At 38.2% G+C, this 12,527-nt stretch overlaps 1 protein-coding gene across 6 annotated transcripts in view; it reads left to right on the top strand.

Annotated features, from left to right (window-relative positions):
- Positions 1 to 12,527, top strand: part of MAST2 (microtubule associated serine/threonine kinase 2) — a 359,963-nt gene that overhangs the window by 256,387 nt on the left and 91,049 nt on the right. For all 6 annotated transcript variants that reach the window (XM_050961826.1, XM_050961825.1, XM_050961827.1 and 3 more), the window contains one exon: positions 6,146 to 6,237. In XM_050961826.1, the coding sequence (XP_050817783.1) occupies positions 6,146 to 6,237 (92 nt within the window). The remainder of the gene's footprint in view (positions 1 to 6,145; positions 6,238 to 12,527) is intronic.

The raw sequence follows: 12,527 nt of genomic DNA, 5'->3' as shown, positions 1-12,527 counted from the left end.
CAGAATGAACAATAGCAATGTTTTTCAGTTGTTCTGGGGTGAACAACTCTTAAACTATTATTGAATGTGAAAATAATCACTTTGAGCCAGATGCTTACTTGTTCTTATCTATTTTGAAGAACTAATTATTCCTGTTGTCAGTTCTATCAAAGCTTACAAAATTGCTTCCATCTCTAAATTACTATAATTAAAGCTATAACTTCCATATCTAGTTAACGTTGCCATACAGCTGGTGCTTTCATTAACGTGCAGATTTCAGATTTGAATATTTTGCTCCATTGTGAACAAAAATTCTTAAATATTTGTTTTCATCTTCAAAATGTCTGTTTCTCATAAAAAGAACTTTTTGTGAAATATGTCAACAAAAGACAGTTAAAGATCTTGTCTGAAAGTTGCTTTTAAAGGCAGAGGAAAATCCAGTTAATAATTAACCTTGGTTTAATGCTGTTTATTGTTAGGGTTAGGCAAGACAAGTAATCAAAGATAATCTTCTGCAGCTGTATTAGTTCTAAAATATGGATTCCATTTAGTAGGCATGACTCTACTGTACATCAAATATTGAGCCAACTTGTTGGATTTCTGGAATGAAATCTGCTCCTAAAAGTGATAGAACCTGAACAGTGCAACAGTTTAGTCAAGCTTTTAAAAAAACTGGGTTGTTGTAAAGAAATCACTAGTTAGAACACAGACTTATCTTATAACCCTTAATTCTTCTATAAAAGAACTAAGGATTAAAATAGAAATATGCATGATTTTTTAACAATTTTACTGAAGTTAGAATTTATAACAAAGCCTATCCAAAGTTTCATATAGTTGGTGTAAACTTTTATCTACTATAGATACATTTTTTCTGTTCAGTCTTGCATTGGCAAGGAGATAGACTGGAATAACCTGGCAGTTTCTCTTTCATCTCTAATATCTGTGATTCTAAGGTACTATTTAACAACAATGAATACATTTATTTATTCTCTCATTGGCTTTTCTGTGGTACTCATTCCCATAGAGTAAACTCCTCACTGTCATTAAGAAATGTTCCTCACGGTACCCCTGTGAGCAAGAGAAGGAGCATGAGTGAATTTTGGTGTTAAAATTATTTGATGATTGATTTTATTGTAGATTTTATTGAAACTGAAATATTCATTGTTTTCATTCTCAGCCAGAAAGTGAATACAAAACTAGGTGTATTAGTTAGTCTTTTATAGAGGCTTAGAATAAAATGACTCAAGATTTGTTAGTATGTTACTAGTTCAAAACCACTAAGATTGCATATAGCAATCAGGTACTTTAACAAACGTTCTCATAAATTATCTTGGAAGAAGAGTGTCTAACTACAGAGCACATGTTGGAGAATCCAAAACTAGTGTCCAGTTACCCAGTCCAAGTCCAATGTCCTGTAGTGTTCAATTTCAAGAATGCACTTAGAGTATTTTTTAGCACATGTAACAAATGTTATTTTTACTGCAGGGAGAGCAGTTAACTCTAGAAATAATTTAAATGATATTTTCACGGTGTCAGTAAAGGTATTGTTAGAAATCTCTCAACATAAACAACTACCAGTTTATTGTGTCTGGTAAAAATAATTGGGATTTAAATTTTTTTTTCTAGATCCAGAATAATTTTTGGCAGTACATAGTTTTTGTCAAGAATACAGAGTGTGCAGTCCAAGTAGTGTGGTGTGCAAAGAGCCGATATAGTTGACAGCAGTAGTAGTCTGAATTTGACATGATTCCAAATATGTTTAGCATGTTAGTTATCTATTGCACAAATCTGTGGAAACAGAGAAATCTTATAGTAGTAAATTACATCTTGTTTAAATTAAAGCAAAACAGGGGTAAATTTTCAGCCATAAGGGGTATCTAGGTAACATCTGTTGTTATCAAAGTCCACATCTTGGGTTGAATTGTGAAAGCAGGACAGGGTGAGGTCAAAGGCAGGAGATAGTTTGGCTAGTCTTTTCATGAGTTTGATTAAAATAATTAAGTAAAAGTAATTATCGGCTTATAGACAATTATAAAACTCAGTGTATGTGAGCACTGGGTGAGAGTTTTCTTTTTTCCTTGTTAAAATACTAAGAGGCAAGTAGAACTAATCTGAGTGCTATAACCATCTGAGTGCTATAACCATCTGACTTCTAATTTTGTAAACTTTGTCCTTCCTTTTCCCTCCCATTTTTGTTGCTATCTTCTGTCATGCCATATCTTATGTTGTAAGCTCTTTTGGGCAGGGAAATGTCTAGCACAGTTTGGAGAGTTTATAAATAGTAAAGAGTTTAAGGCCAGAAGGGACCAATTAGATCATCTAGTCTGACCTCCTGTATATCACAGGCCCTTAAACTTCACAGTTACCTCTATACTGAACCCAATAACTTGTTTGATTAAAGCCTATTCTCTGGAAAGACGTCCAGTCTTGATTTGATGGCGTCCAGAGATGAAGCGTCCACCATGTCCCTTGGCACTTTTTCCCCAATGATTAATCACTCATTGTTCAAAATGTGGGACCAATTTGAATTTGTCTGGCTTCAGCTTCCAGCCATTGGTTCTTGTTATGCCTTTCCCTGCTAAAGAACCATTTTTTCGCCCTGTATTTTCTCCCAGGAAGGTACATAAACACTGTAATCAAGACGCCTCTCAAACTTACTTTTGATAAGCTAAACAGTTAGAGCTTTTGAAGTCAGTCCTTTCACTGTAAGGCATTTTCTCTAGCCCTCAAATAATTTTTGAGGCTTTTTTTCTGCATCCTCTCCAATTTTTCAACAACCCTCTTAAAATGTAGACACTAGAACTGTAGGCAGTATTCTACTATTGGTCTTATCAGTGCCATGTGTAGAGGTGAATCATCTCGCTACTCCTGTTCACTGCTTCCCTGCTCATATAACCAAGAGTTGCATTAACCCATTTTTGCCTCAGCATAGCCCTGGGAGCTCATGTTGAGTTGCTTGTCTGCTGTGACCCTTAAACTCTGTTCAGAGTCCTTGTGTTCCAGGACACAGTCCCTTGTTCTGTAGGTATAACCTTCATTCCTTGTTCCTAGATGTATAACCTTGCACTTGGGGCTGTGTTAAAACATGTTTTGTTTGATGGGCCCAGCTTCCTGAGTGATCCAGATCTCTCTTTGACTGCCTTTCCCTCCTCATTATTTACCACTTGCCAAAGATTTGCATCATCTCAAATTTTAGTTGTGATTTTATATTTAATTCCAGATCAGTGATGAAAATGTTGAATAGTGAAGGGCCTAGTATTGACCCGCCTAGAATCTGACTAGAAAGACCCCCATTTAACGTTTGCCTATTGAAAACTACTTAATTTTCATATACGGTACTTCATATTACAGTGCTTTGGTTGTGTTTACCGTGGCAAGGGTTTATTATATGAACAGTATAAATGGGATGCTTCTCTGGTATTCGTCTTTGAACTCAGGATTCTATTTTGTGTTCTGCAATAAGGGAACAGAGTAACTCAAGATGCACATTAAGAATCTATTTATAAACGATGAGATTTTAAGCTTCTCGGGCTCATGCTGTTAGATTTTGCATACTATATGCAAAGTAGCAATCAATTTTTGAATAGACTCTTGCTGAATAGTACTTAAATGTAAGTGAGGATTGTATTGAATCAGCTGTATAATTTTCACAGAAATTTTAAGTACACTAAAGAGCTAGAGTGGCAGCTAATGGTGCTTCAACTTTACTGTACTTTATTGGCAGTCCAGTTGTGATTTTTTTCTGTGTTTAGCATACTCTAATGTCTGTTTTGAACAACCACCAGAAAAGCTTACTATGTTCAAATAAAAATTAATAATCAGCTACACTAATGGTTCTGTGACTGTAAAATAATTTTCCATTAAATTGTGGTAATTGGGAGTTTGATAACTGCTGAAATGTAGTGTTAGACTAAAGGACCAATGAACATTTCAGTACCTAATATTTTGCAAACAGAGTTTGGAAACAATTATATCAATGAGAAGCTTTGTATCTCATCTTTTCAGTGGTATGCATTAACTGCTTATCTTGTTACAAGACACTATAAAATAATATCAATTTGATTACTGTTAATTTTTCTTTCCCACCATGTGTCATAGTATAATTCCCAAATCTGGACCTTAGCGTCCAAAATATGGGTACTAGCATGAATTCCCCTAAGCTTAATTACCAGCTTAGATCTGATAGGCTGCCACCAATCAGGATTCTGAGTACCTGATAAACTCTGGTCTCCCCAAACCTTCCCTGGGGACCCCAAGACCCAAATTCCTTGAGTCTCACAACAAGGGGAAATAAACCATTCCCTCCCCCCTCTTTACCTCCTCCCAGATCTTTCCTGCCCTGGGTACACTAGGAGATCACCGTGATTCAATTCCTTGAATCACCACATAGAGAGGAATGATACCTTCCCCCAGAGGCAATCCAGATTCAAGCTCCGTGAATCTAAAACAAAGGGATTCCACCCTTCCCCCCACCTCTTCTCCTTCCCTGTTAAGTACAGACTCAATTCCCTTGAGCCTCAACTAGGGGAAAAAAATCAGGCAGGTCTTAAAAGCAAAACTTTTAATAAAAAGAAAGAAAAAATAAAAAGGTCTAGCTCTGCAATTTAGATGGTAAAATATTACAGGGTTTTTCAGCTTATAGACAATAGAAAGAAAGCTTTCTCCAGCAGAATTACAATTTAAAGTACTTTCACCCAAATACACATTAAAACTCTACCAGCCAGATACACAGTTGCAAATACAGAAAAACAATTAAAAAGACTAAACTGTCTTTCTACTTTTGTACTTACAAAATTGGAACAGAAGATTAGAGAGCCTGTAGGTATGTGTGGTCACTCTCAGAGCCTAGAGAGAACAAAGCAAAACTCAAAAACTACAAACAAAGGCTTCCCTCCACCTAGATTTGAAAGTATCTTGTTTCCTGATTGGTCCTCTGGTCAGGTGTTTGGGTCCTTGTTTGTTAACCCTTTACAGGTAAAAGAGACGTTAACCCTTAACTATCTGTTTATGACACCATGCCACATAATTTCCAACATCATTTTAGTAAACTCTTATCTTGAGAGCCACCAGAGCACAGTAGAAATGCTTTATGATAACTGAAAGAAGCTTTGAATTCCTGTTGTCAAATTAATCTCTAGCAATTCATGAGATGCTACTGCTGAACTCATATCACAGTTTGAACAGGAACAAAAACAAAGATGGTAATTAGAATATGATTTTATAAACCGGAACTGCACAGCTTCTTTGGTCTAAAAACATTTCCCTGGTCTATTACAATTGCTTTTAGGACTAATTAAACTTTTCCAAGAACTAGACCTGGACCAGTGAGCAAAGGGAGAAAACACTGATCTCTGGAAACAGTCTAATTTTGAAACCTCTCAATAGCAAGTAAATAAATAAAGAAATAAAATGCACACAGGGTGCCAAATTCATTGGTGGAGTAATTCCATTGAAGTCAATGGAGTTGGACCTGTTCAGAGTTTGACCCTGAAACTTTGCTCAGTTCATGTTATTGTGGATGGGTATTGCAGCACCTGTAATGAAGACTCTTTGATTTGCAGGGTTTGTTTGGAACTCACCTTCGGATTTCCTTGCTTTGAAGGGTGAAATCCCACTTGCATCTTCATGTGCTCTTTGCAGTTTTGCTAACACTAAATTAATAAGAAAATAAACACATTGGTCAGTATTATATTCTCACGATATGACGAAATAGCAGTTGCAATAAATTTTAATATCTAACAATATAACATATAAAATAAATAATTTACAAATCGAAATGGAAGTACATACTGAAATGATGTAAATGTTTTACTGTTTGTGTTTTTGTGATATTAAGAATTGATAAAGCAGGAGAAGGGCATGTTTTTCAGAAAGGAGTGAGAAATTTTGTTGGTAAACTACATTCACTGATCCAAACAGCATGCAACACAGAATGCATTAATATCAGTTCTGCAGTGTATTATAAAATCCTGTTGTTGACCTAATAACTTTCAGCCCTGTGTACTTATTATTTATCTGCAGACCCAACTTCAGAATTAAGTACATGAGGAAATGTGAAGCCAGATGCTGATCCTAGTCAGCAATAGGATATCTTGCTGGTTCTTCCTAAAAATACTGTGGTCCTTTGTTTAAAATGGATCCTAATCATTATTTCATTTCATTTCAGTTGTCGGACGAGCAACAGGAAGAGCTTGATTGTAACATCCAGCACATCTCCAACACTCCCACGACCACACTCCCCACTCCATGGACATACAGGTAACCAGGGAACTGTTTTATACCTGGGAATCGTTAGTAAAATTATTTCATTGTTCATTACCATTGACCAAGTCCATTTATATTTATTATAAGGCAAATAAGCTATTCGGAACTGAATTCACTAAATTGTATGTGATTTGTTAATTCATTTTCTTAACTTCGCTGACAAAGGGGTATAGCATCTTTCACTTCTAACTAGATGTTTGTGCCTCACTCATCACCATGGTATCTGTGTCCTCCTCTGATGCTGTAAATGATTTAGCCATATTGAGTGGGTACTAATTTTTTTTAGATATAAACAAAATAACAAATAATTATTTTAATGAATAAAAGTTGATTTTATTCTGTGAAATGTAAAGAAGGCCTGGGCTCCCGTTCCCTTCATCCTGCCTTCTTCGTACATGGAATGACCTCTCATTCCAGGTGCTCCAGTCCTCCATCGTATTCTCCATCAAATCCCTCTGAAGAACTTACCCCTTAAACACTAGCCCGTATCACCCTAATCCGCTGTTCTCTCCAAAGAAATGTAAGACAACGAGGACTGCTAGCTAGCTGAATCTTCATTGTACGAGCAGCAACTTGGAATTTTGGGCTCTGTATAGGGTTATAAATCTGTCTGGCAGAGGATATCCAGGAAATGCCACGCAGTTAGACTATGGCTGTGTGGAGACTGTCAAAAAGCTAACTTTTTAAAGGTGGCCGCTGTTGCTGTTTAAACATGACCAAATTAAAAAAAGTGTTGCTAGTGAAATAATTTGAATAAAATGTAATGCTTGTTTGAACTTTCTTGTAATGTTCCCTCATAGTAACAATAGGAGATACTAGCTGCTACTGCTTGGCGTGCCAGAGATCACATTCCTTGAAGTAATAATGTTTCTTTGTGGTATAGATTTTAGAGTTTGTTTCCACTTCACTGTTGCCAAGCCCAAGGGAGATTTCTGGTTTGCTCTAAAACTTTTGGTAAAGTGTATTTCTTTTACTAACAGCATCTGTTTTCCTGGCCCTAGCTGTCTCATTTGTGTTTCTGGCAGTTACAGACTGCGACATCAGTATTGTTTTCGGTCTGTTATTTGTGGGTAGTTTTAATTACAGTTCTTATTGTAGCAATTGCAAGTTTTTTAATATTTCATAATGGGAGGGCAGAAGGGGAGTGAGGCTCTAGGTGCCCTGCCGTCTGTACTGAACATACCTTTACTGTGCATACCAGTCTTCCTTCCCACTGAAGAACTTTCTTGGTTGGCAGGTGAGCTTTCTCTTTGAATAATAGCAGGCCAGCCTTTGCAGCTGCTACAGAGCCCACATGCCTCCTTTTTGGTTCCTTCTGTGGAACTTTTCCAAGGACCTAGGAAACCCAAGAAAATAGCCCTCACCTTAGAATGGAGGAAAATATGAAGGCACCCTCCAAGTATTAGATATTCCCGATCAGACAGGTATCCAAGATGCTGCAATTCCAATCCCCAGCCACAGACAAAAGATGAAAAAGGATGTCCACTTTTCTGGAAAAAGTGACCCTGAGAGAGCCTTCTCAGTCTACTCTGAAGAGCTGGTTTGGACCCTGTCCTGGTGGGGAAACTCCAGAGTCTAAAATAACCTTGCCAAGAAGCATGAATAGACTTCAGTAACATTCCGCAAACAACATTCTTGGTCTCTGCTTCCTTACTATAATATTATGTTCTTCAAATGTTTGTCAACATGGATTTCCCTCTTGATGCATATGCGCTCATGTGTGTAAGATTGGATTCTTCTGAATAGCAGTGTTCGTGGGGGCCACACCTGTGTCCCAGCCACCCTCTTGCTTCCCATAGTTGAGGGCATAAGGGGTTGGATGGGTGCAACCCACATTCTCTTCTGCACAGTGGGGAGGGATAGCTCAGTGGTTTGAGCCATTGGCTTGCTAAACCCAGGGTTGTGAGTTCAATCCTTGAGGGGGCCGTTTAGGGGTCTGGAGCAAAAATCTGTCTGGGGATTGGTCCTGCTTTGAGCTGCTACAGAGCCCACATGCCTCCTTTTTGGTTTGAGCAGGGAGTTGGACTATATGACCTCCTGAGGTCCCTTCTGATGTTCTATGAGCTTCTATAGGTTCTTACATTGTGCTCATCGCTATAGTATTGGAACACCTTTCAGTAGTGCAATAGCACTATGGCTAACACCTTTACCACATTTCTATGAGAACATCTTTCCTGGTAGCCATCACATGAGCTAGAAGAATAAGGGAGATCTGGATCTTCAGGGTGGGCCCTCCATTAACAGTCTTTCGTAAGGATAGAGTCACTCTTAAACCCAAAGTTTCTGCCCAAGGTAGTCTCCAACTTATATCAATCAGTTAGTTCACCCCCGTTTTCTTCGTTATGCTGCATTTTGCCCCAGGTGAAATAACACTCTACATGTTGGATATCGGGAGAGCATTGTCCTTTTTATGTAGTTAGGACCAAGCCATTCAGGTAATGCCCAGACTCTGGTGTTTGAGGGTTGTTCGGGACAACCTGTCTTGTCCCAGAGGCTGTCCAGATGGGTCTCAGACTGTATTATAACTTGTTAAAACTGGGTTAAGAAAGATTCCCTCTGGACACATTAGGGCTCATTTCACTAGTATTCAAGCAACTTCTGCAACCAGTTTGGATAGCATCCCCATATCAGAGAGTTGTGGATCAGTAACATGGAGCTCAATGCACACATATACCACTCTTGATTCCCCAGTTCAAGGGTACAGATCAAATGTGAGTTTTGGTAAGGCAGTCCTGCACTCTTTTCAAGTAGGGCTTCCCTTGCCTATCTCCAGCTGAATGGGTGACTGCTTGTTAGTCACCAAGAGTGGAGTTGGTGAGGATGATTGCTCAAAGAAGAGAGAATGGTTACTTAACCTGCAGCAACCATGATTCTTCAAGATGTATTGTTTACACCAATTCTGTGTGACTCACCATACATCCTCTCTAGGCACAGCTCTTTCTTATGGGATTCTTACTGACAAAGGAACTGAGTGCAGATTGTGACTGCCTCACAGCACCTTTCACTCTCAGCTGCCAGAAGTTTAGAGGGTGGCTGGGGCACAGGCCTGGCCCCAGTGGATGCTGCCTTTGAAAATAATCCAATTTTATGCACATGAGATGCATGCACACCAAGAACTGAATCTGTGTGGACAGCACATCTTGAAGAACCACAGTTACTGTAAAATAAGTAACTAACTGTTCTTTTCATTATGTTCAGAGTTCCTTACGCTGGACATAATGAACTAACTACACTGTGACGTACAAAATTGAGGAAATGCTCAGGAGAAACTACAAATTGGTAGCAGCTCAGTTGGAAGTAGCCATCTGCTGCTCTGTTTCCAGGGCCTCTTATCTTGGATGACGGACATCCAGCTTAAAAAAAACCAAACAAACAAACCCTTCAGAGAGAGCCTAACCACTGCCCGTTGATTTTTGACAGAATTAGCACTATTATCTCAGGATTCCCTAAAAGCACAGTCATTGATGGACAGACTCTGTTGTGAATTATTTTAATGAAATTCTCCTGTAAAAAATTCAGGATCTTCATCTTGAATTTTAATAGAGCCCTAAAAATAGTCACCAAGGCATTTACTACTTGCTGCAGAATCTCAAAGAAAGCACCCTCAAATCCAACAGTTCTGGAAATGTCACAACTCAGAAACTTGCCACAGAGCAGTTCCACTTCCCTATGTACTCACTGTTTTTTGTATTACTCTCCATGCCCAGAATGTTTCTTCAAAAATAGTGGTGGTGATAGCAACAACTGTACAAAAGGAGTAGCTTAGAGAATATAGGATTTTTCACTGTTAAGAACCCTCCACCTGTCTAGGTATTTGTACAGTGCTTATTACTCTTAGTACTCATCTTCCTATGTTAGGATTTAACTGATTCCATTTTAGTTATGGAAGTGTTCAACTAAGAAGGTAAAAAAAGATGCCTCTGAAAATGTGAAATACATGTTTTTGTTTGGATTGATTGCTGTCTGACTGACAGAGGGCCCCAAACGCAGGTGTAGCTTGACGTCTATATTTGGTGTGTGTGTGGGGAGCAACTCCAGTCAGACCAATGGGGTCATGCGTGTGTGGGGGGGGAGGGGTATCAAATTCTGTTTTTGCCTGAAGTTTTCAGTTGGGGGTGGCAACCCTCCCCGGCCCCCTCCAAACTACACCCATGCCCAGACTATACAGTCCACATAAGTGTAGCCATATCACAGAAAACAGGAAGGATTTTTTTTGTGGGTGTGTGTGTACACGCAATAGAAAATGCTTCTTTTCTCTCTACCATCCCATTTCTCCCAACCCACTCCCAAAATGAAAAGTTGGTCTTCACTTTCTTGTCATTATGTCAAATTTCCCTACACTATGTTGTGCCAGAACCATGTGGCATACTGATGTCTAGAAACTAGAGTAACTGAACAGTGGTTTGTCATGGGTAATTACTTCAAGTAATCACTTCCGATGTGTTTCTATGTTGCATATCGTATTTAACCTATTAATTAAAAAGATACACTTTGTAACCTCGAAGACTGAATAGTCTGTAGAGAAAAGGAGAAATTACCGGATAATAGGAGTTCTCTAAAGGTAGAATACTTGAGTCACCTTTCTCCCCAAGAAAGTCATTTATCTGTAGACAAAGTCAGATTAATATTAGAGTTCTGTGTGTGTCATAAGTATTTCTCTTAAATATTCTAGGCAACTTGTGGAATGAAGAGGTCAGGCTGTCATGGTCGTTTGATTCATTTTATAACTGTACATGACAACCATGCCTGTGCACTTACACAGTTAAAAAAGCATATAGTGAATTTCAAAGCATTAAAAAGGACCATTCTCAAATGGCCTTCACTGCACTGAAAACAAACTCTTCCCTAATATCCACTCCATAATCTCACTTGCAAACTTTAAACACCAGGAGGCATACAAACAAGCTAGGAAGGGTTCTTAGAAGGATTCATTTTACTAAGTACCATTCACCACAAAATTAAATTCATCTCAACACCTATACCATAAGGTTCCTCTTGCTGGGATTTGCCAATGAGATCAGTGTGCATGGAACTGTATACAATCCATTCGGGAAGAGCTTTATTTTAACAGTCCTTGATGCTGGAAAATGCATTTCCTTACATATGAAACAGTATAAAGGGGGACCAGCTGAACAGAGTTTCCCCGTCACTTGAGGATGCAGCAGCAAGTTCCAGATGTTCCGAGAAGGGGGTTTCTGTGATCTTTTTTAAAAGGTAAAACAATGGAAAATGATGGATGCTGTGACTTCCCTGTGATCAGCTTCAGGCTCTGTTTTATTTACAAAGCAAGCAACCACTGAAAACTGTTCTAGGAACTTTCATTGGCTGTTCACCTGAGAGGTGTTCCATACAATACCATGTATTGTTGTAAGCCTGCTTGTCTACCCCTGTATGAGAGAGACAATCCTATGAATATTATTGCCAGAGAACTCCAACTGCAAATATTATTCTTACTATTAAACTGTATTTTGAGTAATTAACATACTGTTCCATTTAATCTTCTAGCTCTATGCCCTAGTTTGTTAAAGGTCAGATCTCTCTAATACAGAGAGTATTCCAATAATGTAGTACTTCAGAACATTAGCAGTGCCAATTGTGCATATTTTTGAAAATTCAAATTGGTAGAATGAGGATTCTATTTAAAACGTACTGTAAAACTTTGGAAGAGGAGTCATGACAAGAAACATAATAGTTCATTATTAACAAACATCGGAAAAATAAAATGCAGAAAATTGTGATAAGACCATATGAGTACAGATAATATAGCAGGACCTATTAGTACCATGTATAATCTCACCTTTGTAATATTCAACTTCCGTTTAAGATTTTAAGCAACAATATGATAGTTAAATTATAGTCATTTAGTCTATTCCAGGTATCTTCACAGTCCTGTTGCGCCTGCCCCCTTGAACTCCCACAGAAAGCAAAATCAAACTAAAAAACAAAACAGAGAATCTTTCTCCCCAAAAAATCAAAACAAATGCAAAACCTCCGGAATACATAACTTGAAGTGGACTATCTGCTTTGAAGATGAAACCTTCATTCTGGAGAAGTCTGTCACAGCTCCATAATTAAGACTGAATTGAAGTTTGCCCTTAAAGGAGGGATTCATTCTCTTGATTTATATGAAGAATAGAGCAGAGTATTATTCCCAAAAGTACAGCATTCAGTGAGGTTCCTGAACGCATTTTCTGAGAACTTACAAGTAAATGTGCTTATTAGTGATCCATTTAAAGTTAGTTAATATTTCCTTAAGAAATGTAGCACCCTGCATCAACTTTTTT

The sequence above is a fragment of the Gopherus flavomarginatus genome, chromosome 7 (genome assembly GCF_025201925.1).
Source record: "Gopherus flavomarginatus isolate rGopFla2 chromosome 7, rGopFla2.mat.asm, whole genome shotgun sequence".
Taxonomy (NCBI): Eukaryota; Metazoa; Chordata; order Testudines; family Testudinidae; genus Gopherus; species Gopherus flavomarginatus.
Note: the sequence above shows the minus strand (reverse complement) of the source record. Positions and strands in the feature narration are given on the sequence as shown.